This window comes from Cherax quadricarinatus, chromosome 31, assembly GCF_038502225.1.
Source record: "Cherax quadricarinatus isolate ZL_2023a chromosome 31, ASM3850222v1, whole genome shotgun sequence".
In the NCBI taxonomy this organism is placed as follows: domain Eukaryota; kingdom Metazoa; phylum Arthropoda; class Malacostraca; order Decapoda; family Parastacidae; genus Cherax; species Cherax quadricarinatus.
Window position 1 is genome coordinate 13,655,422 of NC_091322.1, and position 24,798 is coordinate 13,680,219.

General features: G+C 51.6%; 1 protein-coding gene across 1 annotated transcript in view; it reads left to right on the forward strand.

Annotated features, from left to right (window-relative positions):
* LOC128699169 (uncharacterized) overlaps nucleotides 1-24,798 on the forward strand; it is a 135,190-nt gene that overhangs the window by 25,865 nt on the left and 84,527 nt on the right. The window contains exons 4-7 of the mRNA XM_053791730.2: nucleotides 652-768; nucleotides 6,440-6,496; nucleotides 9,347-9,459; nucleotides 13,185-13,317. Coding sequence (XP_053647705.2) covers nucleotides 652-768; nucleotides 6,440-6,496; nucleotides 9,347-9,459; nucleotides 13,185-13,317 — 420 coding nt within the window. The remainder of the gene's footprint in view (nucleotides 1-651; nucleotides 769-6,439; nucleotides 6,497-9,346; nucleotides 9,460-13,184; nucleotides 13,318-24,798) is intronic.

Genomic DNA, 24,798 nt, shown 5'->3' on the forward strand with positions numbered 1-24,798 from the left:
TTAGGTGCTTCATCTTTGAAAACTGAAGCAGGGTCGACTGCAGGTACTGTAGTCGCAAAGGTAGGTTGATGGGCAACTTGCAGGATTTTTTGTCCGGAGTCTAGTTATGGCTATATATATACATATGTGGAGTTCTTGGAAGAATTAAAAAAAATTTTCTTGTTTATCTTCCTCAGGTGGTATTTTACCGTTGCGGGCATTTTTTTTTTTTGCCAGGTGGATGTGCAGTCTCTGAGTGTGGCCGTCATTTTCATATTGAGAGTAATACCTTTTGTCCTTTAAAGGCGATGTGGTTGTGGGTATAACAGTTCTAGCACAGTGGAAAAATAGACACAGCTGCAGCCTAATGCAGTCCTTTATTGACTATGTTTCGCCCACACAGTGGGCGGATACCATTTAGCTCCAGTTCCAGCAGGGACTGAAATGGTAATATTGCTCAGCTTTAATATTCCTTGGATTAATATAGTAGTAGGGAATCCTTATGCTTTCACGAATCACTTGTTGAGCTATGAGGCGTTGGGTTTTAAGGTTATCTCGTCGACCTTGGCCCAGTTGTTCAGGTTTTCAAAATGGGTTTTTCAGGTAGCTTAGCGATTGCTTCATGACACCATGATCCAGTTTCTTGATGAATATTGATTTCTTGGCTTTCAGAATTGACGGTGCTGATCCTTAAGTCACTTCATTGCAGAAGTTCCTGTGGTCTTGTTGGTGTCATCGTCGCTGAAGTATATGATGGAGGCGGCGTCCTTGGTGGTAATCATCAGGTTGGTGAGTTTGACTTGTAGTGGAGTCTCCTCTGCTACGGTAGCTAGCGGTGCTGTCTCTGAGAGGCTAAATTTTAACAAGATGAGCCTGCATTATACAGGGATAACAGGGAGAAGCAGAGAGAGATGCGCTGCTTCGCTCATAGTGAGAGAACTGTGTGCCAAGGACAGCTGCAGCAATGCCCTGGGGCAGCTGTTGGTTGCTGTTCTTATGTACCACGGCCTGCACACCACTACTTGCCCAAGGCAGCTGCAGTAAGGCCGGGGGATTAGCTTTTAAAAACTTTTACGATTTATAGAATTTCGCAGAAGCCTGGAAGGCAGGTCGCGCGACTCCGGTTGAAAACCAATAGTTTCACTTTGTATAACAAATTCTGCAAACGCTTTTTCCTTTCCGTTTAGCGTCATATGACACATTCAAGTTGACCGAGTTTTGCGATAATAATAATAATAATAATAATAATATTAAAGACATTAATAAAATATCCCTTGGAAGGGGTAATGTTAATGTAATAGTATCTCTTGGAAGGGGTACCGTTAATGTAATAGTATCCCTTGGAAGGGGTACCGTTAATGTAATAGTATCCCTTGGAAGGGGTACCGTTAATGTAATAGTATCCCTTGGAAGGGTTACCGTTAATGTAATAGTATCCCTTGGAAGGGGTACTGGCCTTGTCATGTTACCCCATTCTAATTATATAGGACATGTTTGAATAATATTGCTTAATATTTATATCTACCTGCCTGGAGTCTACCTGGAGGGCATTCCGGGGATCAACGCCCCCGCGGCCCGGTCCACGACCAGGCCTCCCGGTGGATCAGGGCCTGATCAACGAGGCTGTTACTGCTGGCCGCACGCAGTCCAAGGTACGAACCATAGCCCGGCTGATCCGGCACCGAATTTAGGTATCTGTCCTGCTCCCTCTTGACGACAACCAGGGGTCTATTGGTAATGCCCCTTATGGCTGGTGGGAGGCTGTTGAACAGTCTTGGGCCCCGGGCACTTGTGTTTTCTCTTAGTGCACCAGTGGCGCCCCTACTTTTCACTGGGGGTATGCTGCATCGCCTGCCAATTTTTTTGCTTTCGTAGGGAGTGATCTCTGTGTGCAGATTAGGGACCAGTCCCTCCAGAATCTTCCAGGTGTAGATTATGATATATCTCTCTTGCCTGCGCTCCAGCGAGTACAAGTCAAGTGCTTCCAGGCGTTTCTAGTAGTTAAGGTGTTTGATGGAACTTATACGCGCAGTATAGGTTCTCTGTACATTCTCTAGATCTGCAATTTCACCTGCTTTGAATGGGGATGTTAGTGTACAGCAGTATTCCAGCCTTGAGAGAACAAGTGATTGGCTTAGCATCTCTTGTCTTGGATGTTCTCATTATCCATCATATCAGTTTCCTCGCAGATATGATAGTGTGGTCCTTGAAGGTGAGGTCTTCGGACATTACTACTCCCAGGTCCTTCACATTACTTTTCCGCTCTATTGTGTGATTAGAGTTTGTAATATACTCAGGCCTAGCTATGATTTCCTCCAGGTTTCCATAACGGAGTAGTTGGAATTTGTCTTCATTGAACATCATATTGTTCTCCGTTGCCCATTGGAAAACTTGGTTTATATCATCTTGGAGATTTGCCGTGTCCTCAATGGATGACACTCTCATGCAGATCCTAGTATCGTCTACAAAGGATGATGCAGATATGAGAATGAAGAACAGGATAGGTGCGAGTACTGTACCTTATGGAACAGAGCTCTTCACTATGGCAGCTTCCGATTTAACTCTGTTTACCACTACTCTTTGTGTGCGATTGGTTAGAAAGTTGAAGATCCATCTACCCACTTTGCCAGTTATCCCTTTAGCACGCATTTTGTGTGCTATTACACCATGGTCGCACTTGTCAAACGCTTTTACAAAATCTGTGTATACTACATCTGCATTCTGTTTTCCAGTGCATCTAAAACCATATCATAGTGGTCCAATAGTTGCGAGAGGCAGGAGCGACCTGCTCTGAAACCATGTTACTCTGGATTGTGCAATTTTTGGGAGTCCAGGTGGTTTGCTATCCTGCTTCTTAGAACTATAGTTCTTAGCTACTGCTTTGCTGCCACCTTTATGGAGTGGGGCTATATCCGTTGTTTTCAGTGACTGGAATCTCGCCTGTGTCTAGGCTCCGTCTCCATAGCATACTTAGGGCCCGTGAGAGGGGTTTCTTGCAGTTCTTAATGAGCACCGAGTTCCACAAGTCTGGGCCTGGTGCTGAGTGCATGGGCATGTCGTCGATGGCTTTCTCAAAGTCTAGTAGAGTCAAGGTTATGTCAGAAATTTGGCCTACACTGGCAGGGTTTTGAGGCTCATTCATGAAAAAGTTGTGGCTGATTAGTGGCTCGCTGAACACAGTCATATTGAGATTTCAGTATCTCACTCATTTCTTTGTTGTCATCTGTGTAGGATCCATCTTGTCTGAGCAGGAACCCTATACTAGAAGTGGTTTTTGATTTGTTTTTTTTTTGGCATATGAAAAGATATATTTCGAATTTCTTTCAAATTCAATAAACAGAAGCCATCAGGAATCAAACTTATTAATTTAGAGTTTAGACGTAAAATTTTATTTAACTTATCCATGTAACTAATTTTAATTATTTAATATCTGATTTTACATGTCATCTTCATTTACATTTAATTATTTTGATGAATCTTTAATTACTCTTCGCCACGAGTCATATTGCTTAATATTAATGATTGATAAACCATTCCCTGGTAAACGTATTTAAATATTTTCTTAATGTTCACTGGGCTTTATGGTGAGTCAGTCTCACACTGAAGCAGTTGAGAAAGGGCGCAAGACGGATATCAAGTTATAACAATTAACTATGTTTCTTTAATAATTCTTTAATCTCCTCTTGTTACTATTGCTAAAATTGAAGTAATCGGACTCACATACAACTGAGCACTGTCACCATCACTGGCTTGCCAGAGGCGCGCAGGTATTACAGTGCTCCTCCATTATTATAATCAAGGGGGAAGCGCTAAACCCGGAGGATTATACAGCGCCTATAGTGCTCCTCCACTAATGCTGATACTTTTCCTATAGTTTTTTTTTTTAAGTTTAATGACTATGATCAGTATATAAGGGAAAACTTTTTGCACAATGGGTATTAAATTACACGGGAATGTTAAATATTAAATAACTTAATTTCTCTTGGGATGTTATTATATGGTCTGTTGTGTTAGTTACTTATCATAGGCACTTGTGTGTGTGTGTGTGTGTGTGTCCCTCACAATCGTGAGGTAGTGTTAATATTGATATTTTTAAGAACACATTAAATATTAATATTTGAAAATATATCGCGAGGTATAGGCCGTTTTTCACTGATACCGTAAAAATGGCTAATACCCGCTTATGCTGATACTGGTACTTTGGGCTTGTATATATTTTTTTCATTTTAGTACAAATATATAGATGCATTTTGGCTGGTTTATTATAACTTTAACCCCATATTATAAGTACTGCCTTATCACTTGTAAGTAAATATAATGATAACTAGATAGACGTGTTTGGGTCGCTGCTTGATCCCAGAGATATGTACCATTAGAACCTTTAGGTCAGTACATGCGAGAAGATTAATGCAGTGTGTGGCATACGTTTATGATGCAGTATTAGCATTGAATATTTGAAGCAAATCATATATGGTATTCATAAGTTGTCACGTGGACACTCTTATCTCATTTTTTCAATAAAAATGGAAAATTAGGACATGTACAGCCCTAAACTAAGTCGAACCTTGCACTAAGAAACAGGATGGTATAAACCTTGGTAATAAATACCGACAAGTTGGTTTGCGTTCTATTGTGTCGCCGTCACCGACACAATAGAACGTAACACTGGAAACCACAAAATTTGTAAAACATTAGCATATATGATACTCAAGCAGGCAAAGCACCACCAACCCAATAACACAGGAGTCACATGATCTCATCGTCTACCCGTCCTCATCCCAACATGAAATTCTTCAGGTCACCATGCGTCACTCACACCTTACTCTCCGCTTATATATAATGTCTTTCTACCTCTGTATGTTAGAAGTGATCAAGGTCCCAGGCCGACACGTTTTCTAATAAATATGTCATAGTGTTTGCTTATGTGTCTTTCTAAATCAACTAAGAAACACCAACTTTGAAGCCAGGATAAGACAAATTCTCTTACCTCAGAGACCAATCTTCTAGGCAATATAGATACAAAGTATTACATGTCTTATTCACCAACAAGTCGATATTGTATACCATTAATAGGATGATACATGTCAGACACAGCAACACCATGCTATCTTGGAACAGGGGATACCTTCTGCAACCCGATTGCCAGACATATTTCCAAGATCTCGATCAACAAACCCAACATAGCTACAGATTTCTTCACTACCATTCAAGGTCATCACCAGACATGATCAATACTAAATTAACTACTAAATTATCATCCCAGCTAGCAGCTGAGGCATGAGACATTCAGAGACCCCCATAAACAAATTTTAATATACCAGTGTACCAACGGAACAGACAAAATTAACATAATACGTCATCGTTCTCACAAAAACTTGTTGAATTAAAATGGTGCGTTACTAATCTAGTACTTAAATATATGCAGTATTGTGCCGAAATAACACTTAACTAAATACATATTGTACCTTCATACATATTTTACTTGAGCAATACCTAACAGTATTGGACCCGCACAGTACATATTGTGCCGGAACAGTATTGTACCAGAGAAATGCACTGTACCAGAAAATGCATTGTGCCAGAACAATGCGTATTATACGCATTGTACGTATTGCACTAGTTCATATAGTACTGTAATGCATATTTTACCAAAACAATATTATGTGCGTGTGTATAATGTATAATACACACATACACACGCACACACAAATATCGCAGCCAGTAGAATTCGAACCCACGTTGATCGCTATCCCTAAGTGTGGCTCAGGTCTCATCGTGACGCCTTCAGTCACCTACCAGATGCCTCAAAACGTTAGGTAGCCTGTTTGCAGCCATGTATGTTCTTCTTAACACCAGCCACACCAGTCAGCCTCTAGCATAGTCCTCAGCTATTTCAGTCACCTACTGACTTTGTGTGTTGGAACAGTGTATCATGTTGCATCTCAGCAAAAAAAAAAAAAAAAAAAAATTAACCGTCTTGTGTTGGCGCAGGTTAGCAATTTATTTTTTGCTTGACTCATTTATGTTCTAAATAAACAGTTTATCTTCTGGTTGAAAAAAATTATCTTGTGCTTGAACCTTCTGATGCAAGAATAATTCAACTTCTGGTGCAACACTTCATTTTACTTACGAACAAAACACAACATTCAAATAGCCTGCACATAGGAGAGAAAAGCTTACGACGACGTTTCGGCCAGACTTGGGGCATTTACAAAGTGACTTTGTAAATGGTCCAAATCGGACCCAAACGTCGTCGGAAGATTCTGTTCCAGTCACGGTACTGCGCCTTTTTGTTCTTTATGAACAGAATAACAGGTTTTGTGTGTAAATAAATCATGTTAGACAAAATCGCGGAATATTTCCATTCAGTTTCTTTTAAATTGACAAGTTAATATAACATCTCTATAATTTCTCACTATTTCTCACTTTCTGTCTTTTAATTTATTTTTGTTTATTTCAGAGCGCGAGCGTCGACTGGTGGAGACATTATCTCAGACGCTGGAGTACATAAGGCAAGGTAATGGAGGCTGGGTCAGTAGTGGAGGCTGGGTCAGTAGTGGAGGCTGGGTCAGTAGTGGAGGCTGGGTCAGTAGTGGAGGCTGGGTCAGTAGTGGAGGCTGGGTCAGTAGTGGAGGCTGGGTCAGTAGTGGAGGCTGGGTCAGTGGTGGAGGCTGGGTCAGTAGTGGAGGCTGGGTCAGTAGTGGAGGCTGGGTCAGTAGTGGAGTCTAGGTCAGTAGTGGAGGCTAGGTCAGTAGTGGAGGCTGGGTCAGTAGTGGAGGCTGGGTCAGTAGTGGAGGCTGGGTCAGTAGTGGAGGCTGGGTCAGTAGTGGAGGCTGGGTCAGTGGTGGAGGCTGGGTCAGTAGTGGAGGCTGGGTCAGTAGTGGAGGCTGGGTCAGTAGTGGAGGCTGGGTCAGTAGTGGAGGCTGGGTCAGTAGTGGAGGTTGGGTCAGTAGTGGAGGTTGGGTCAGTAGTGGAGGCTGGGTCAGTAGTGGAGGCTGGGTCAGTAGTGGAGGCTGGGTCAGTAGTGGAGGCTGGGTCAGTAGTGGAGGCTGGGTCAGTAGTGGAGTCTAGGTCAGTAGTGGAGGCTGGGTCAGTAGTGGAGGCTGGGTCAGTAGTGGAGGCTGGGTCAGTAGTGGAGGCTGGGTCAGTAGTGGAGGCTGGGTCAGTAGTGGAGGCTGGGTCAGTAGTGGAGGCTGGGTCAGTAGTGGAGGCTGGGTCAGTAGTGGAGGCTGGGTCAGTAGTGGAGGCTGGGTCAGTAGTGGAGGCTGGGTCAGTAGTGGAGGCTGGGTCAGTAGTGGAGGCTGAGTTAGTAGTGGAGGCTGGGTCAGTAGTGGAGGCTGGGTCAGTAGTGGAGGCTGGGTCAGTAGTGGAGGCTGGGTCAGTAGTGGAGGCTGAGTTAGTAGTGAAGGCTGGGTCAGTAGTGGAGGCTGGGTCAGTAGTGGAGGCTGGGTCAGTAGTGGAGGCTGGGTCAGTAGTGGAGGCTGGGTCAGTAGTGGAGGCTGAGTTAGTAGTGAAGGCTGGGTCAGTAGTGGAGGCTGGGTCAGTAGTGGAGGCTGGGTCAGTAGTGGAGGCTGGGTCAGTAGTGGAGGCTGGGTCAGTAGTGGAGGCTGAGTTAGTAGTGAAGGCTGGGTCAGTAGTGGAGGCTGGGTCAGTAGTGGAGGCTGGGTCAGTAGTGGAGGCTGGGTCAGTAGTGGAGGCTGAGTTAGTAGTGAAGGCTGGGTTAGTAGTGAAGGCTGGGTCAGTAGTGGAGGCTGGGTCAGTAGTGGAGGTTGGGTCAGTAGTGGAGGCTGGGTCAGTAGTGGAGACTGGGTCAGTAGTGGAGGCTGGGTCAGTAGTGGAGGTTGGGTCAGTAGTGGAGGCTGGGTCAGTAGTGGAGGCTGGGTCAGTAGTGGAGGCTGGGTCAGTAGTGGAGGCTGGGTCAGTAGTGGAGGCTGGGTCAGTAGTGAAGGCTGGGTCAGTAGTGGAGGCTGGGTCAGTAGTGGAGGCTGGGTCAGTAGTGAAGGCTGGGTCAGTAGTGGAGGCTGGGTCAGTAGTGGAAGCTGGGTCAGTAGTGGAGGCTGGGTCAGTAGTGGAGGCTGGGTCAGTAGTGAAGGCTGGGTCAGTAGTGAAGGCTGGGTCAGTAGTGGAGGCTGGGTCAGTAGTGGAGGCTGGGTCAGTAGTGGAGGCTGGATCAGTAGTGGAGGCTGGGTCAGTAGTGGAGGCTGGGTCAGTAGTGGAGGCTGGGTCAGTAGTGGAGGCTGGGTCAGTAGTGGAGGTTGGGTCAGTAGTGGAGGCTGGGTCAGTAGTGGAGGTTGGGTCAGTAGTGGAGGCTGGGCCAGTAGTGGAGGCTGGGTCAGTAGTGGAGGCTGAGTTAGTAGTGAAGGCTTGGTCAGTAGTGAAGGCTGGGTCAGTAGTGGAGGCTGGGTCAGTAGTGGAGGCTGGGTCAGTAGTGGAGGCTGAGTTAGTAGTGAAGGCTGGGTCAGTAGTGAAGGCTGGGTCAGTAGTGGAGGCTGGGTCAGTAGTGGAGGCTGAGTTAGTAGTGAAGGCTGGGTTAGTAGTGGAGGCTGAGTTAGTAGTGAAGGCTGGGTTAGTAGTGAAGGCTGGGTCAGTAGTGGAGGCTGAGTTAGTAGTGAAGGCTGGGTTAGTAGTGAAGGCTGGGTTAGTAGTGAAGGCTGGGTCAGTTAGTGGAGGCTGGGTCAGTAGTGGAGGCTGGGTCAGTAGTGGAGGCTGAGTTAGTAGTGAAGGCTGGGTTAGTAGTGGAGGCTGGGTCAGTAGTGAAGGCTGGGTCAGTAGTGGAGGCTGGGTTAGTAGTGAAGGCTGGGTTAGTAGTGGAGGCAGGCAGGGGCGGTAGTGAAGACAGGGGCGGTAGTGAGGGCAGGATTGCCCTGCCATATATTATATACATATGATAAGTGACTTTAGTTCTCACTTGTGTGGAGCAAGTGTCGTAGGTCATGAATATGAGAGGGAATATCTCCCTTCATAACTGTGGTTGTTTCCCGTCCAGGTGATACACTGTTGCCAGTGTAATTACCTGTTTACCTGTTTACAGTTTGAATGGAAAGGTGGTTAGCTTTAGCTAATGGTGTCGCCTCTGAACGTTCCGCCTGCTGACACCAAATAACTCACTCACGTATTTGGGAACTGTGGAGTTTCTCACATTTCATTATTTACTTTATTTCGATTTTTTAGCACTTTTTTGGTGAAAGAGAAGATTTATAATATTACCTTTAGATTGTTTTGGAGTTTAATATATAGCTATGCCTGGGGTGCGTGCCTGCGAAGTATCATTAGGAAGCACATTAGTGTTTCCTAATGATACTGTGCCTTAGTGTTTCCTAAGGCTACTGAAAAATAAAGTTTAAGGAGGTCAACTTCTTCCTTACAGAAGCCGAGCATCGGGAGCGTCGAGACTTCGTGCAGGAGCTCAAAGATAATCTGCACCTTCAGGGTCTCAAGAATCATTCTGTTCCGAAGACAAACTTATCGGCATGCATCAATGTAGGTACCACTTGCTATTATTATTATGAATCACTTGAAAATTTCTCCCTTAACCTTTATCTCCTCCACATACTACACGAGCAGGTGACCCATATTCAAGCTCATCCGACTTCCTTTCCCTAAATATCCTGTTTTTTCTGTTCTCTCTATTGGCTTGAAGAAAACCCCCAGTCCCTGGTACTAATTGTCAAAGAAGCAAAGGTGGTAACGCTATCGTTTTGTAACCTCTATAGCTGAATCGTACAGCACAGGGCCTGACATACAGAAGACCTCGTGCATAATAAGCCGAACTTGCCGAATATGCTCAGCTCTTAAAAATCTGACTTCCAAAATTTTTTTGTAGAGATTGATAGATGTATTTTGTCACTGAAAATTATGTAAAAAAAAATAATTTTTTTGACCAAACCTAACTTGGAAGCCTTACCTAACCTAAATTTTTTTTAGCCAAATTCTATTAAACATATCATAGATCAGTTTAAATTTATTCAATAGTACTTATAACCAATATTATATATTTTTTCTTTATGTTCAGATTGATTTTTGCAGATTATGCCGTAAAAAAAACAAATGTTCATCCTGCATATTCGTAAGAAAAGACCCTTGCTTTTTAGGCCTATGAAATTAAGAAAACAAAAACTAAACAAAATATATAATCAAGAGTGCAGCTCCATACTTACAGACTTGTTGAGAGCAGGAAGCCAAGTGACTCTGTTCCGTCCGCAAGGGTCTCTTGTTGCCTCTCACCCTGTGGATGAAGGAGGGGAGGGTTAAGGTAACTGCTCACAACCCCTTTCTGAACAGTCATACTACCAGTCATACTTCCTCCACCAGTCATTCAGTCTTTCACTCTTATTTAATGAACTTTTCCCTCATATATTTGTTCTGAGTTTTGAGCAGCTGTACCTTCAGGTGAAGGCAGAGTTGGAGGAAGCTAAGAAGGTACAAGTCTTAAGAGAACAAGAAGTTTCATCCTTGAAACAAGGAAGACAATACCAACGATACCAGCTGCAAGGAATGGAAACTGGTGAGCGAGATAGGATTAAAACTGAAGATGAATAAATTTGAAGAAGCAGTGTTTGAAGATTCTGGAAGTGCCTGTTATGTGCCACAATCAGAGATTTAAATTGCTCCACGTTGATAGAAATAACGGAAAGGGAGTGGAGCGGCACTGTATATCCCAGAAAGCTTGAATTGCTGCCGGAAACAAACTTTTATAATGCTGAAGGAACAGCTACTGAATCTGGGTGGAATTTCTAGGACATGATTACAGTTGAGCAACAGTTCCTAAATACTTCGTCTAAGTGTAAAAGGTGTACTCTCCACGTTATCAGGGAAAGCAACAACGACACACTAGCAAGAACTTCCAGCAGGTACATAGTCCTCCCCATTAACAGCTTGTCAAACATTCCTCCAGGGCTCCATGCGGTCATATGATAATAGCAACCAATTCCACGGTCACCATTAGAGACCTAGTTAAACTGAAACTAGCCAGCACTGTTCAGACCATTACTATGATATTTAGGATCCTTTGTGAAGGATACAAGAAAGTATACGTAGGGGAAATAGCCAGAATCATGGAATAATGAATTAACGACCACAGATATGCCTGCAGCCATGATGCGAAAAAAAGTTTGGTGTAGCATCGCAGCACAGTCACATCATGAAGTGGGAGAAGCAGGACTACTCATTAAAGAAAATAATTTGCTTGACGCCAGTGCTTAGAAACTTCAGTGATTGCGCCTTCAGACTGTCATTCAAAACTCAGGAAGCTTTAACGTCTCTAAAATTTTCGCCAGAATGATCCTACCTAAGCAGGACAACCATCAGGTAACACGATGTACACTACTCCACCCTCTCTTCTCCGACGTGTGACCTCACTGCTCTGCTTTACGCTGTAAGTCGTACCGGATCCATTTCCACCATATATATACCGTATTGTCCACTAGTTTATGTATTAGGATTGAAGAGTCACCTGTGGCATAACGTCTCCTTCAATACGTGTCTTCTTTAAGTATTCTTTTAGTCCCACATGCCAAATACTCTAACTTTGTAATGTTAGAATAGCCATCAATTGTCTCGTTGCAAGTTTTTATAGTTATTTACATTCAAGCCACAGACAGTAATGGTGTATAACTCTTGTGCCACTGTCGTCAGTGAATCTGGAATAAATGTCGTAGCATTTTCGAAGGTTGTCGAGACTCATTTTTTCTTTTTCTCAATCTCTCACACACACGCACACACATTACAGATTTGTGAAATTTTCAGTATGATTCCATAGCATTGTTTTTGCTTTGTTATTCAGTGGATTAAATTAGTTGTTTCATGTCATTTAGGAAGTAGAAGATTGTTTACATAAATACACATTCATGGCAAGCGAGAAGTTCGAAATTTGGCCAGAGTAACACAAACTGACCAGAATGTTTTTTGCTCCTCATTCACCTGTGTTAACTCAACAGTGATTGGGGACCTTGTTGCCAAATTCATTGGAGGATCGTGTTCCGGCGATAAAATACGCTGGTGAGTGCAGTGAGGTATACGTCAGGAAGCCGCTCTTTGGCTGCTACAGTAACAAAAATAAAAGCTTCGCTTCTTGTTCTCCTTGGCTTCCTTATTGTGTGGGCTTATAGACACAGTATGCAGTAATAACTTGTAATAAGATGACATTTCACTCAGGACTGAACATTATAAAGTCCTGCAGAGGAATACTGTAGTACAAATACATATATACTCACGGAGAACGAGTATATATGCGAGTAGATATGTTATCAGTTCCTACAAAGGACAGTTGTTTTATATAATGATACAACTATAATGATACAAATATAATGATATAAATATAATGATACAAATGCAGTTGAATTCGAACCTTTATTGACAAATAAAGGATCACATTATACTGCAGTAAAGGATCGTATTATACTGCATTTGTGTCATTCATCGTGTCGGTATTTTATACCATCCCTTTCCATACTTAAAAGCATACTGGTGTTCTCGCATTGCTACATGCTGAAAATGGCATAAAACATCCAAAAATTGATAAGAGACATGTGCAACTGTTGCACATGTCTCTTACTCATCATTGCTACATGATAATTCTCTTACGTATTGTTTCTCAAAGCTTGCACATGGAATAGCCTATAAGTTAGCTCTCTTGTCTTTTTATTTTATGATATTACTGAATCAGAGATGAAGAGGAGACTGTGGCTGGAATCCAGCATCACTGATCACAGTTGTAATACGAATGAATAAAAGACAGGATGTTAAAATACCTTAACTACCTTGTCTCACATGATTTTAAACCATGGATTTAAGATGGACCTGCAGGTCCGTCTCAAATTCAGCCTACCCAGCATTCTTCACTTGACTCTCCACCCTGTTTATACTCAAACTCTTTACCCAGGTTTGTTTGTGACTTGATAAAGCCCACTGTGTGGGCGAAACGTAGTCAATAAAGGATCACATTATACTGCATTTGTTTATTTTTCCATTAGGCTGGCATGCTACAATAATTAAGGCATTGACCTGCTAGCTGTAACTCTGGCTTGACACTCTTTTCAATCGTCCGTTCAGTTAGTTGATTACAAATTTATCATCACGATTTCGCAAGTCATATATGTATATTATTTTGGTCTGATTTTCCGAATTGTGTAATGTGTGCTCAACGTGTGATAACTGTTGCCCATCATGTGGTGTTGTTACTCAGCGTGTGGTGGTAATTGTTGCAGATGGAGTGCGTGATCTCGGAGAGGTCCAGAGCGGAGATGTTCAGCCTGCAAGAGTACAAACCCAGGCTCTCAACCAGCCAGGCCAAGCTACCGCACAACCTACACAAGAACAGGTCTCAAGACCTGCTGCCAGGTGAGAGTGAGAGAAAGTGAATGTGAGAGAGTGAATGTTGAATATTGATAGATTAATTAATCGAATCATGTTCTCTAAATACACACGCACGACCTGTCACAACTAGACATGTGTGTACACGCACGCACACATGACCTGTGTCAACTAGAAATGTACACGACCTGTGTCACAACCAGACGTGAACACATGACACGACCTGTGTCACAGGCAGATGTGAACACATGACACGACCTGTGTCACAGCCAGATGTGAACACATGACACCACCTGTGTCACAGCCAGATGTGAACACATGACACGACCTGTGTCGCAGCCAGATGTGAACACATGACACGACCTGTGTCACAGCAAGATGTGAACACATGACACGACCTGTGTCACAGCCAGATGTGAACACATGACACGACCTGTGTCACAGCCAGATGTGTGACACATGACACGACCTGTGTCACAGCCAGATGTGAACACATGACACGACCTGTGTCACAGCCAGATGTGAACACATGGCACGACCTGTGTCACAACGAAGCTTACCATCCCTCTGGCTCTTCCCAGTGTTCGTTTAAGTTAGTTCATGAAATGTTAGGTTAGATTAGATACGATAAAGTTAAGGTTGGTTAAAGTTGGGTTAGGTAAAGTATGGTTAGATGTAGTTAGGTAAAAAAAATTGTTAGGTGTGCTTAGGTAAGGTTATTTATTGTTAGGTTATTTGTTGTTAGGTAAGGTTGTTTATTGTTAGGTAAGGTTATTTATTGTTAGGTTATTTGTTGTTAGGTAAGGTTATTTATTGTTAGGTAAGGTTATTTATTGTTAGGTAAGGTTATTTATTGGTAGACGAGGTTATTTATTATTAGGTGAGGTTGTCTATTATTAAATGAGGTTATTGTTAGGTGAGGTTATTCGTTAAGTGAGGCTATTGTTAGGTAAGGCTATTTATTGTTAGGTGAGGTTATTCGTTAAGTGAGGCTATTCGTTAGGTGAGGTTATTCGTTAAGTGAGGTTATTTATTGTTAGGTAAGATTATTCGTTAGGTATGGTTATGTAAAGTAATGTTTGGTTTGGTTGGTTAGGATCAGCCGGGCTGTGGTTCATATGTTGGACTGCGTGTGGCCAGCAGTAACAGCCTGGTTGATCAGGCACTGATCCAGCAGGAGGCCTGGTCGTGGATCGGGCCGCGGAGGCGTTGATCCTCGGAATTCTCTCCAGGTAAACATCCAGGTAAGGTTATATTAGATATGCTTAAGGCTCCATAAGGTAAGTTACAGCTTTTTAGGTAAGACATAGTAGGATTAGGTTTAAGTAATGTTACGTTAGGTTAGGTGAGGTAAACTTAGGTGTCCTAAGGCAAGTTAGGTTAGGTAGGCAGTGTCTCCCCCTCCTCCCTAACTTTGCAAACCTGCTGTATATAAACTGTTATATTGGTAACTCTGTACCCTATAAGACAGAAAATTATATATCGTCTCGTACCTGTATGTTAACCATGCTTAAATGTCGACATTGTGTTAAATGCTTATGTTCAAGGTTAATTTGTGTTAAATGTCGACTTGTGTTAGATGTTGACTTATGTTAAATGTTAACCTGTGTTAAATATTTATATTCAAGGTTAATCTCTGTTAAATGCTTAACTATGTTAATTATTGGCATGTATTAAACCACGGTACGGGTGGGGTTAGAACCCATGGCGAATGAGTCGTTAAACTCCAGGCCAGTGCGTATGTCATGGGTTCAACCTCCGCCCGTTCCCTGGTTGGTTTACAATCGTGTTATTACGATTTCGTGAGTCATTAACTTGTGTTAAATGTTAATCTGTGGTAAATGTTAAATTGTGGTAAATGTTAACTTGTGGTAAATGTTGAATTGTGGTAAATGTTTACTTAGTTATAAATTTTGACAGTGTTATAAATGTTTAATTTGTGTTAAATGTTGATTTGTGTTATATGTAAACGGGTGTTATATGTTAACTTGTGTTAAATGTTAATGTATACCTGGAAGGGTTTCGGGGGTCAAAGCCCCCACGGCCCGGTCTGTGACTAGGCCTCGTGGTGGATCAGGGTCTGATCAACCAGGCTGTTACTGTTGGTCGCACGCAAACTGACGTACGAACCACAACCCGGCTGGCCAGGTACTGACTGTAGGTGCCTGTCCAGCGCCTTCTTGAAAGCCAGAGGTCTGTTGGTTAACGTGTGTTAAATGTTAACGTGAGTTACATGTTAACTTAGCAATAAATGTTAACCTAGGTTGAACGTGACCTTCTGTTGGACGCGGGAGTCGGGGTGAAGGCGGGAGTCGGGGTGAAGGCGGGAGTCAGGGTGAAGACGGGAGTCAGGGTGAAGACGGGAGTCAGGGTGAAGGCGGGAGTTAGGGTGAAGACGGGAGTCAGGGTGAAGGCGGGAGTTAGGGTGAAGGCGGGAGTTGGGGTGAAGGCGGGAGTTAGGGTGAAGACGGGAGTCAGGGTGAAGGCGGGAGTTAGGGTGAAGACGGGAGTCAGGGTGAAGGCGGGAGTTAGGGTGAAGGCGGGAGTTGGGGTGAAGGCGGGAGTCGGGGTGAAGGCGGGAGTCGGGGTGAAGGCGGGAGTTAGGGTGAAGACGGGAGTCAGGGTGAAGGCGGGAGTTAGGGTGAAGACGGGAGTCAGGGTGAAGGCGGGAGTTAGGGTGAAGGCGGGAGTTGGGGTGAAGGCGGGAGTCGGGGTGAAGGCGGGAGTCGGGGTGAAGGCGGGAGTTAGGGTGAAGACGGGAGTTAGGGTGAAGGCGGGAGTTAGGGTGAAGGCGGGAGTTGGGGTGAAGGCGGGAGTCGGGGTGAAGGCGGGAGTCGGGGTGAAGGCGGGAGTCGGGGTGAAGGCGGGAGTTAGGGTGAAGACGGGAGTCAGGGTGAAGGCGGGAGTTAGGGTGAAGGCGGGAGTTGGGGTGAAGGCGGGAGTCAGGGTGAAGGCGGGAGTCGGGGTGAAGGCGGGAGTTAGGGTGAAGACGGGAGTCAGGGTGAAGGCGGGAGTCAGGGTGAAGGCGGGAGTCGGGGTGAAGGCGGGAGTTAGGGTGAAGACGGGAGTCAGGGTGAAGGCGGGAGTTAGGGTGAAGGCGGGAGTTGGGGTGAAGGCGGGAGTCGGGGTGAAGGCGGGAGTCGGGGTGAAGGCGAGAGTTAGGGTGAAGACGGGAGTCAGGGTGAAGGCGGGAGTCAGGGTGAAGGCGGGAGTCGGGGTGAAGGCGGGAGTTAGGGTGAAGACGGGAGTCAGGGTGAAGGCGGGAGTCAGGGTGAAGGCGGGAGTCGGGGTGAAGGCGGGAGTTAGGGTGAAGACGGGAGTCAGGGTGAAGGCGGGAGTTAGGGTGAAGGCGGGAGTTGGGGTGAAGGCGGGAGTCGGGGTGAAGGCGGGAGTCGGGGTGAAGGCGAGAGTTAGGGTGAAGACGGGAGTCAGGGTGAAGGCGGGAGTCAGGGTGAAGGCGGGAGTCGGGGTGAAGGCGGGAGTTAGGGTGAAGACGGGAGTCAGGGTGAAGGCGGGAGTTAGGGTGAAGGCGGGAGTTGGGGTGAAGGCGGGAGTCGGGGTGAAGGCGGGAGTCGGGGTGAATGCGGGAGTTAGGGTGAAGGCGGGAGTTAGGGTGAAGGCGGGAGTCGGGGTGAAGGTGGGAGTCAGGGTGAAGGTGGGAGTCAGGTGAAGGCGGGAGTCAGGGTGAAGGCGGGAGTCAGGGTGAAGGCAGGAGTCAGGGTGAAGGCGGGAGTCAGGGTGAAGGCGGGAGTCAGGGTGAAGGTGGGAGTCAGGGTGAAGGCGGGAGTCAGGGGGAAGGCCGGAGTCAGGGTGAAGGCGGGAGTCAGGGTGAAGGCAGGAGTCAGGGTGAAGGCGGGAGTCAGGGTGAAGGCGGGAGTCAGGGGGAAGGCGGGAGTCGGGGTGAAGGCGGGAGTCAGGGTGAAGGCGGGAGTCGGAGTGATGGCGGGAGTCAGGGTGAAGGCGGGACTCAGGGTGAAGGCGGAAGTCAGGGTGAAGGCGGGAGTCAGGGTGAAGGCGGGAGTTGGGGTGAAGGCGGGAGTCAGGGTGAAGGCGGGAGTCAGGGTGAAGGCGGGAGTTGGGGTGAAGGCGGGAGTCAGGGTGAAGGCGGGAGTCAGGGTGAAGGCGGGAGTTGGGGTGAAGGCGGGAGTCAGGGTGAAGGCGGGAGTCAGGGGGAAGGCGGGAGTCAGGGTGAAGGCGGGAGTCAGGGTGAAGGCGGGAGTCAGGGTGAAGGCGGGAGTCAGGGTGAAGGCGGGAGCCAGGGTGAAGGCGGGAGTCAGGGTGAAGGCGGGAGTTGGGGTGAAGGCGGGAGTCAGGGTGAAGGCGGGAGTCAGGGGGAAGGCGGGAGTCAGGGTGAAGGCGGGTGTCAGGGGGAAGGCGGGAGTCAGGGTGAAGGCGGGAGTCAGGGTGAAGGCGGGAGTCAGGGTGAAGGCGGGAGTCAGGGGAAAGGCGGGAGTCAGGGTGAAGGCGGGAGTCAGGGTGAAGGCGGGAGTCAGGGTGAAGGCGGGAGTCAGGGTGAAGGCGGGAGTTGGGGTGAAGGCGGGAGTCAGGGTGAAGGCGGGAGTCAGGGGGAAGGCGGGAGTCAGGGTGAAGGCGGGAGTCAGGGGGAAGGCGGGAGTCAGGGTGAAGGCGGGAGTCAGGGGGAAGGCGGGAGTCAGGGTGAAGGCGGGAGTCAGGGGAAAGGCGGGAGTCAGGGTGAAGGCGGGAGTCAGGGTGAAGGCGGGACTCAGGGTGAAGGCGGGAGTTAGGGTGAAGGCGGGAGTCATTGTGAAGGCGGGAGTCAGGGTGAAGGCGGGAGTCAGGGTGAAGGCGGGAGTCAGGGTGAAGGCGGGAGTCAGGGTGAAAGCGGGAGTCAGGGTGAAGGCGGGAGTCAGGGTGAAGGCGGGAGTCAGGGTGAAGGCGGGAGTCAGGGGGAAGGCGGGAGTTGGGGTGAAGGCGGGAGTCAGGGTGAAGGCGGGAGTTGGGGTGAAGGCGGGAGTCAGGGTGAAGGCGGGAGTCAGGGGGAAGGCGGGAGTTGGGGTGAAGGCGGGAGTCAGGGTGAAGGCGGGAGTTGGGGTGAAGGCGGGAGTCAGGGTGAAGGCGGGAGTCAGGGTGAAGGCGGGAGTCAGGGTGAAGGCGGGAGTCAGGGTGAAGGCGGGAGTCGGGGTGAAGGCGGGAGTCAGGGGGAAGGCGGGAGTCAGGGTGAAGGCGGGAGTCAGGGTGAAGGCGGGAGTCAGGGTGAAGGCGGGAGTCAGGGTGAAGGCGGGAGTCAGGGTGAAGGCGGGAGTCAGGGTGAAGGCGGGAGTCAGGGTGAAAACGGGAGTCAGGGTGAAGGCGGGAGTCAGGGTGAAGGCGGGAGTCAGGGTGAAGGCGGGAGTCAGGGTGAAGGCGGGAGTCAGGGTGAAGGCGGGAGTCAGGGTGAAGGCGGGAGTCAGGGTGAAGGCGGGAGTCAGGGGGAAGGCAGGAGTCAGGGTGAAGGCGGGAGTCAGGGTGAAGGTGGGAGTCAGGGTGAAGGCGGGAGTCAGGGTGAAGGCGGGAGTTGGGGTGAAGGCGGGAGTGGGGGGGAGGGCGGGAGTCAGGGTGAAGGCGGGAGTCAGGGTGAAGGCGGGAGTTGGGGTGAAGGCGGGAGTCAGGGTGAAGGCGGGAGTCAGGGTGAAGGCGGGAGTCAGGGTGAAGGCGGGAGTCATGGTGAAGGCGGGAGTTGGGGTGAAGGCGGGAGTCAGGGTGAAGGCGGGAGTCAGGGTGAAGGCGGGAGTTGGGGTGAAGGCGGGAGTCAGGGTGAAGGCGGGAGTTGGGGTGAAGGCGGGAGTTGGGATGAAGGCGGGAGTCAGGGTGAAGGCGGGAGTCAGGGTGAAGGCGGGAGTTGGGGTGAATGCAGGAGTCAGGGTGAAGGCGGGAGTCAGGGTGAAGGCGGGAGTCAGGGTGAAGGCGGGAGTCAGGGTAAAGGCGGGAGTTGGGGTGAAGGCGGGAGTCAGGGAGAAGGCGGGAGTTGGGGTGAAGGCGGGAGTCAGGGTGAAGGCGGGAGTTGGGGTGAAGGCGGGAGTCAGGGTGAAGGCGGGAGTCAGGGTGAAGGCGGGAGTCAGGGTGAAGGCGGGAGTCAGGGTGAAGGCGGGAGTCAGGGGGAAGGCGGGAGTCAGGGTGAAGGCGGGAGTCAGGGGGAAGGCGGGAGTCAGGGTGAAGGCGGGAGTCAGGGTGAAGGCGGGAGTCAGGGGGAAGGCGGGAGTCAGGGTGAAGGCGGGAGTCAGGGTGAAGGCGGGACTCAGGGTGAAGGCGGGAGTGAGGGTGAAGGCGGGAGTCAGGGTGAAGGCGGGAGTCAGGGTGAAGGCGGGAGTCAGGGTGAAGGCGGGAGTCAGGGTGAAGGCGGGAGTCAAGGTGAAGGCCGGAGTCAGGGGGAAGGCGGGAGTCAGGGTGAAGGCGGGAGTCAGGGGGAAGGCGGGAGTCAGGGGGAAGGCGAGAGTCAGGGTGAAGGCGGGACTCAGGGTGAAGGCGGGAGTTAGGGTGAAGGCGGGAGTCAGGGTGAAGGCGGGAGTCAGGGTGAAGGCGGGAGTCAGGGTGAAGGCGGAAGTCAGGGTGAAGGCGGGAGTCAGGGGGAAGGCGGGAGTCAGGGTGAAGGCGGGAGTCAGGGGAAAGGCGGGAGTCAGGGTGAAGGCGGGAGTCAGGGTGAAGGCGGGACTCAGGGTGAAGGCGGGAGTTAGGGTGAAGGCGGGAGTCAGGGTGAAGGCGGGAGTCAGGGTGAAGGCGGGAGTCAGGGTGAAAGCGGGAGTCAGGGTGAAGGCGGGAGTCAGGGTGAAGGCGGGAGTCAGGGTGAAGGCGGGAGTCAGGGGGAAGGCGGGAGTTGGGGTGAAGGCGGGAGTCAGGGTGAAGTCGGGAGTTGGGGTGAAGGCGGGAGTCAGGGTGAAGGCGGGAGTCAGGGGGAAGGCGGGAGTCAGCTTGAAGGCGGGAGTCAGGGTGAAGGCGGGAGTCAGGGGGAAGGCGGGAGTTGGGGTGAAGGCGGGAGTCAGGGTGAAGGCGGGAGTTGGGGTGAAGGCGGGAGTCAGGGTGAAGGCGGGAGTCAGGGTGAAGGCGGGAGTCAGGGTGAAGGCGGGAGTCGGGGTGAAGGCGGGAGTCGGGGTGAAGGCGGGAGTCAGGGGGAAGGCGGGAGTCAGGGTGAAGGCGGGATTCAGGGTGAAGGCGGGAGTCAGGGTGAAGGCGGGAGTCAGGGTGAAGGCGGGAGTCAGGGTGAAGGCGGGAGTCAGGGTGAAGGCGGGAGTCAGGGTGAAGACGGGAGTCAGGGTGAAGGCGGGAGTCAGGGTGAAGGCGGGAGTCAGGGTGAAGGCGGGAGTCAGGGTGAAGGCGGGAGTCAGGGTGAAGGCGGGAGTCAGGGTGAAGGCGGGAGTCAGGGTGAAGGCGGGAGTCAGGGTGAAGGCTGGAGTCAGGGTGAAGGCGGGAGTCAGGGTGAAGGCGGGAGTCAGGGTGAAGGCGGGAGTCAGGGTGAAGGCGGGAGTGGGGGTGAAGGCGGGAGTTGGGGGGAGGGCGGGAGTCAGGGTGAAGGCGGGAGTCAGGGTGAAGGCGGGAGTTGGGGTGAAGGCGGGAGTCAGGGTGAAGGCGGGAGTCAGGGTGATAGCGGGAGTCAGGGTGAAGGCGGGAGTCAGGGTGAAGGCGGGAGTTGGGGTGAAGGCGGGAGTCAGGGTGAAGGCGGGAGTCAGGGTGAAGGCGGGAGTTGGGGTGAAGGCGGGAGTCAGGGTGAAGGCGGGAGTTGGGGTGAAGGCGGGAGTTGGGGTGAAGGCGGGAGTCAGGGTGAAGGCGGGAGTCAGGGTGAAGGCGGGAGTTGGGGTGAATGCAGGAGTCAGGGTGAAGGCGGGAGTCAGGGTGAAGGCGGGAGTCAGGGTGAAGGCGGGAGTCAGGGTGAAGGCGGGAGTTGGGGTGAAGGCGGGAGTCAGGGAGAAGGCGGGAGTTGGGGTGAAGGCGGGAGTCAGGGTGAAGGCGGGAGTTGGGGTGAAGGCGGGAGTCAGGGTGAAGGCGGGAGTCAGGGTGAAGGCGGGAGTCAGGGTGAAGGCGGGAGTCAGGGTGAAGGCGGGAGTCAGGGGGAAGGCGGGAGTCAGGGTGAAGGCGGGAGTCAGGGGGAAGGCGGGAGTCAGGGTGAAGGCGGGAGTCAGGGTGAAGGCGGGAGTCAGGGGGAAGGCGGGAGTCAGGGTGAAGGCGGGAGTCAGGGTGAAGGCGGGACTCAGGGTGAAGGCGGGAGTTAGGGTGAAGGCGGGAGTCAGGGTGAAGGCGGGAGTCAGGGTGAAGGCGGGAGTCAGGGTGAAGGCGGGAGTCAGGGTGAAGGCGGGAGTCAGGGTGAAGGCCGGAGTCAGGGTGAAGGCGGGAGTCAGGGTGAAGGCGGGAGTCAGGGGGAAGGCGGGAGTCAGGGTGAAGGCGGGACTCAGGGTGAAGGCGGGAGTTAGGGTGAAGGCGGGAGTCAGGGTGAAGGCGGGAGTCAGGGTGAAGGCGGGAGTCAGGGTGAAGGCGGGAGTCAGGGTGAAGGCGGGAGTCAGGGTAAAGGCGGGAGTCAGGGTGAAGGCGGGAGTCAGGGTGAAGGCGGGAGTCGGGGTGAAGGCGGGAGTCGGGGTGAAGGCGGGAGTCAGGGGGAAGGCGGGAGTCAGGGTGAAGGCGGGATTCAGGGTGAAGGCGGGAGTCAGGGTGAAGGCGGGAGTCAGGGTGAAGGCGGGAGTCAGGGTGAAGGCGGGAGTTGGGGTGAATGCAGGAGTCAGGGTGAAGGCGGGAGTCAGGGTGAAGGCGGGAGTCAGGGTGAAGGCGGGAGTCAGGGTGAAGGCGGGAGTTGGGGTGAAGGCGGGAGTCAGGGAGAAGGCGGGAGTTGGGGTGAAGGCGGGAGTCAGGGTGAAGGCGGGAGTTGGGGTGAAGGCGGGAGTCAGGGTGAAGGCGGGAGTCAGGGTGAAGGCGGGAGTCAGGGTGAAGGCGGGAGTCAGGGTGAAGGCGGGAGTCAGGGGGAAGGCGGGAGTCAGGGTGAAGGCGGGAGTCAGGGGGAAGGCGGGAGTCAGGGTGAAGGCGGGAGTCTGGGTGAAGGCGGGAGTCAGGGGGAAGGCGGGAGTCAGGGTGAAGGCGGGAGTCAGGGTGAAGGCGGGACTCAGGGTGAAGGCGGGAGTTAGGGTGAAGGCGGGAGTCAGGGTGAAGGCGGGAGTCAGGGTGAAGGCGGGAGTCAGGGTGAAGGCGGGAGTCAGGGTGAAGGCGGGAGTCAGGGTGAAGGCCGGAGTCAGGGTGAAGGCGGGAGTCAGGGTGAAGGCGGGAGTCAGGGGGAAGGCGGGAGTCAGGGTGAAGGCGGGACTCAGGGTGAAGGCGGGAGTTAGGGTGAAGGCGGGAGTCAGGGTGAAGGCGGGAGTCAGGGTGAAGGCGGGAGTCAGGGTGAAGGCGGGAGTCAGGGTGAAGGCGGGAGTCAGGGTGAAGGCGGGAGTCAGGGTGAAGGCGGGAGTCAGGGTGAAGGCGGGAGTCGGGGTGAAGGCGGGAGTCGGGGTGAAGGCGGGAGTCAGGGGGAAGGCGGGAGTCAGGGTGAAGGCGGGATTCAGGGTGAAGGCGGGAGTCAGGGTGAAGGCGGGAGTCAGGGTGAAGGCGGGAGTCAGGGTGAAGGCGGGAGTCAGGGTGAAGGCGGGAGTCAGGGTGAAGACGGGAGTCAGGGTGAAGGCGGGAGTCAGGGTGAAGGCGGGAGTCAGGGTGAAGGCGGGAGTCAGGGTGAAGGCGGGAGTCAGGGTGAAGGCGGGAGTCAGGGTGAAGGCGGGAGTTAGGGTGAAGGCGGGAGTCAGGGTGAAGGCAGGAGTCAGGGTGAAGGCGGGAGTCAGGGTGAAGGCGGGAGTCAGGGTGAAGGCGGGAGTCAGGGTGAAGGCGGGAGTTGGGGTGAAGGCGGGAGTTGGGGGGAGGGCGGGAGTCAGGGTGAAGGCCGGAGTCAGGGTGAAGGCGGGAGTTGGGGTGAAGGCGGGAGTCAGGGTGACGGCGGGAGTCAGGGTGAAGGCGGGAGTCAGGGTGAAGGCGGGAGTCAGGGTGAAGGCGGGAGTTGGGGTGAAGGCGGGAGTCAGGGTGAAGGCGGGAGTCAGGGTGAAGGCGGGAGTTGGGGTGAAGGCGGGAGTCAGGGTGAAGGCGGGAGTTAGGGTGAAGGCGGGAGTCAGGGTGAAGGCAGGAGTCAGGGTGAAGGCGGGAGTCAGGGTGAAGGCGGGAGTCAGGGTGAAGGCGGGAGTCAGGGTGAAGGCGGGAGTTGGGGTGAAGGCGGGAGTAGGGGTGAGGGCGGGAGTCAGGGTGAAGGCGGGAGTCAGGGTGAAGGCGGGAGTTGGGGTGAAGGCGGGAGTCAGGGTGACGGCGGGAGTCAGGGTGAAGGCGGGAGTCAGGGTGAAGGCGGGAGTCAGGGTGAAGGCGGGAGTTGGGGTGAAGGCGGGAGTCAGGGTGAAGGCGAGAGTCAGGGTGAAGGCGGGACTCAGGGTGAAGGCGGGAGTTAGGGTGAAGGCGGGAGTCAGGGTGAAGGCGGGAGTCAGGGTGAAGGCGGGAGTCAGGGTGAAGGCGGGAGTCAGGGTGAAGGCGGGAGTCAGGGGGAAGGCGGGAGTCAGGGTGAAGGCGGGAGTCAGGGGAAAGGCGGGAGTCAGGGTGAAGGCGGGAGTCAGGGTGAAGGCGGGACTCAGGGTGAAGGCGGGAGTTAGGGTGAAGGCGGGAGTCAGGGTGAAGGCGGGAGTCAGGGTGAAGGCGGGAGTCAGGGTGAAGGCGGGAGTCAGGGTGAAGGCGGGAGTCAGGGTGAAAGCGGGAGTCAGGGTGAAGGCGGGAGTCAGGGTGAAGGCGGGAGTCAGGGTGAAGGCGGGAGTCAGGGGGAAGGCGGGAGTTGGGGTGAAGGCGGGAGTCAGGGTGAAGTCGCAAGTTGGGGTGAAGGCGGGAGTCAGGGTGAAGGCGGGAGTCAGGGGGAAGGCGGGAGTCAGCTTGAAGGCGGGAGTCAGGGTGAAGGCGGGAGTCAGGGGGAAGGCGGGAGTTGGGGTGAAGGCGGGAGTCAGGGTGAAGGCGGGAGTGGGGGTGAAGGCGGGAGTCAGGGTGAAGGCGGGAGTCAGGGTGAAGGCGGGAGTCAGGGTGAAGGCGGGAGTCGGGGTGAAGGCGGGAGTCGGGGTGAAGGCGGGAGTCAGGGGGAAGGCGGGAGTCAGGGTGAAGGCGGGATTCAGGGTGAAGGCGGGAGTCAGGGTGAAGGCGGGAGTCAGGGTGAAGGCGGGAGTCAGGGTGAAGGCGGGAGTCAGGGTGAAGGCGGGAGTCAGGGTGAAGACGGGAGTCAGGGTGAAGGCGGGAGTCAGGGTGAAGGCGGGAGTCAGGGTGAAGGCGGGAGTCAGGGTGAAGGCGGGAGTCAGGGTGAAGGCGGGAGTCAGGGTGAAGGCGGGAGTCAGGGTGAAGGCGGGAGTCAGGGTGAAGGCGGGAGTCAGGGTGAAGGCGGGAGTTGGGGTGAAGGCGGGAGTGGGGGGGAGGGCGGGAGTGGGGGTGAAGGCGGGAGTCAGGGTGAAGGCGGGAGTTGGGGTGAAGGCGGGAGTCAGGGTGAAGGCGGGA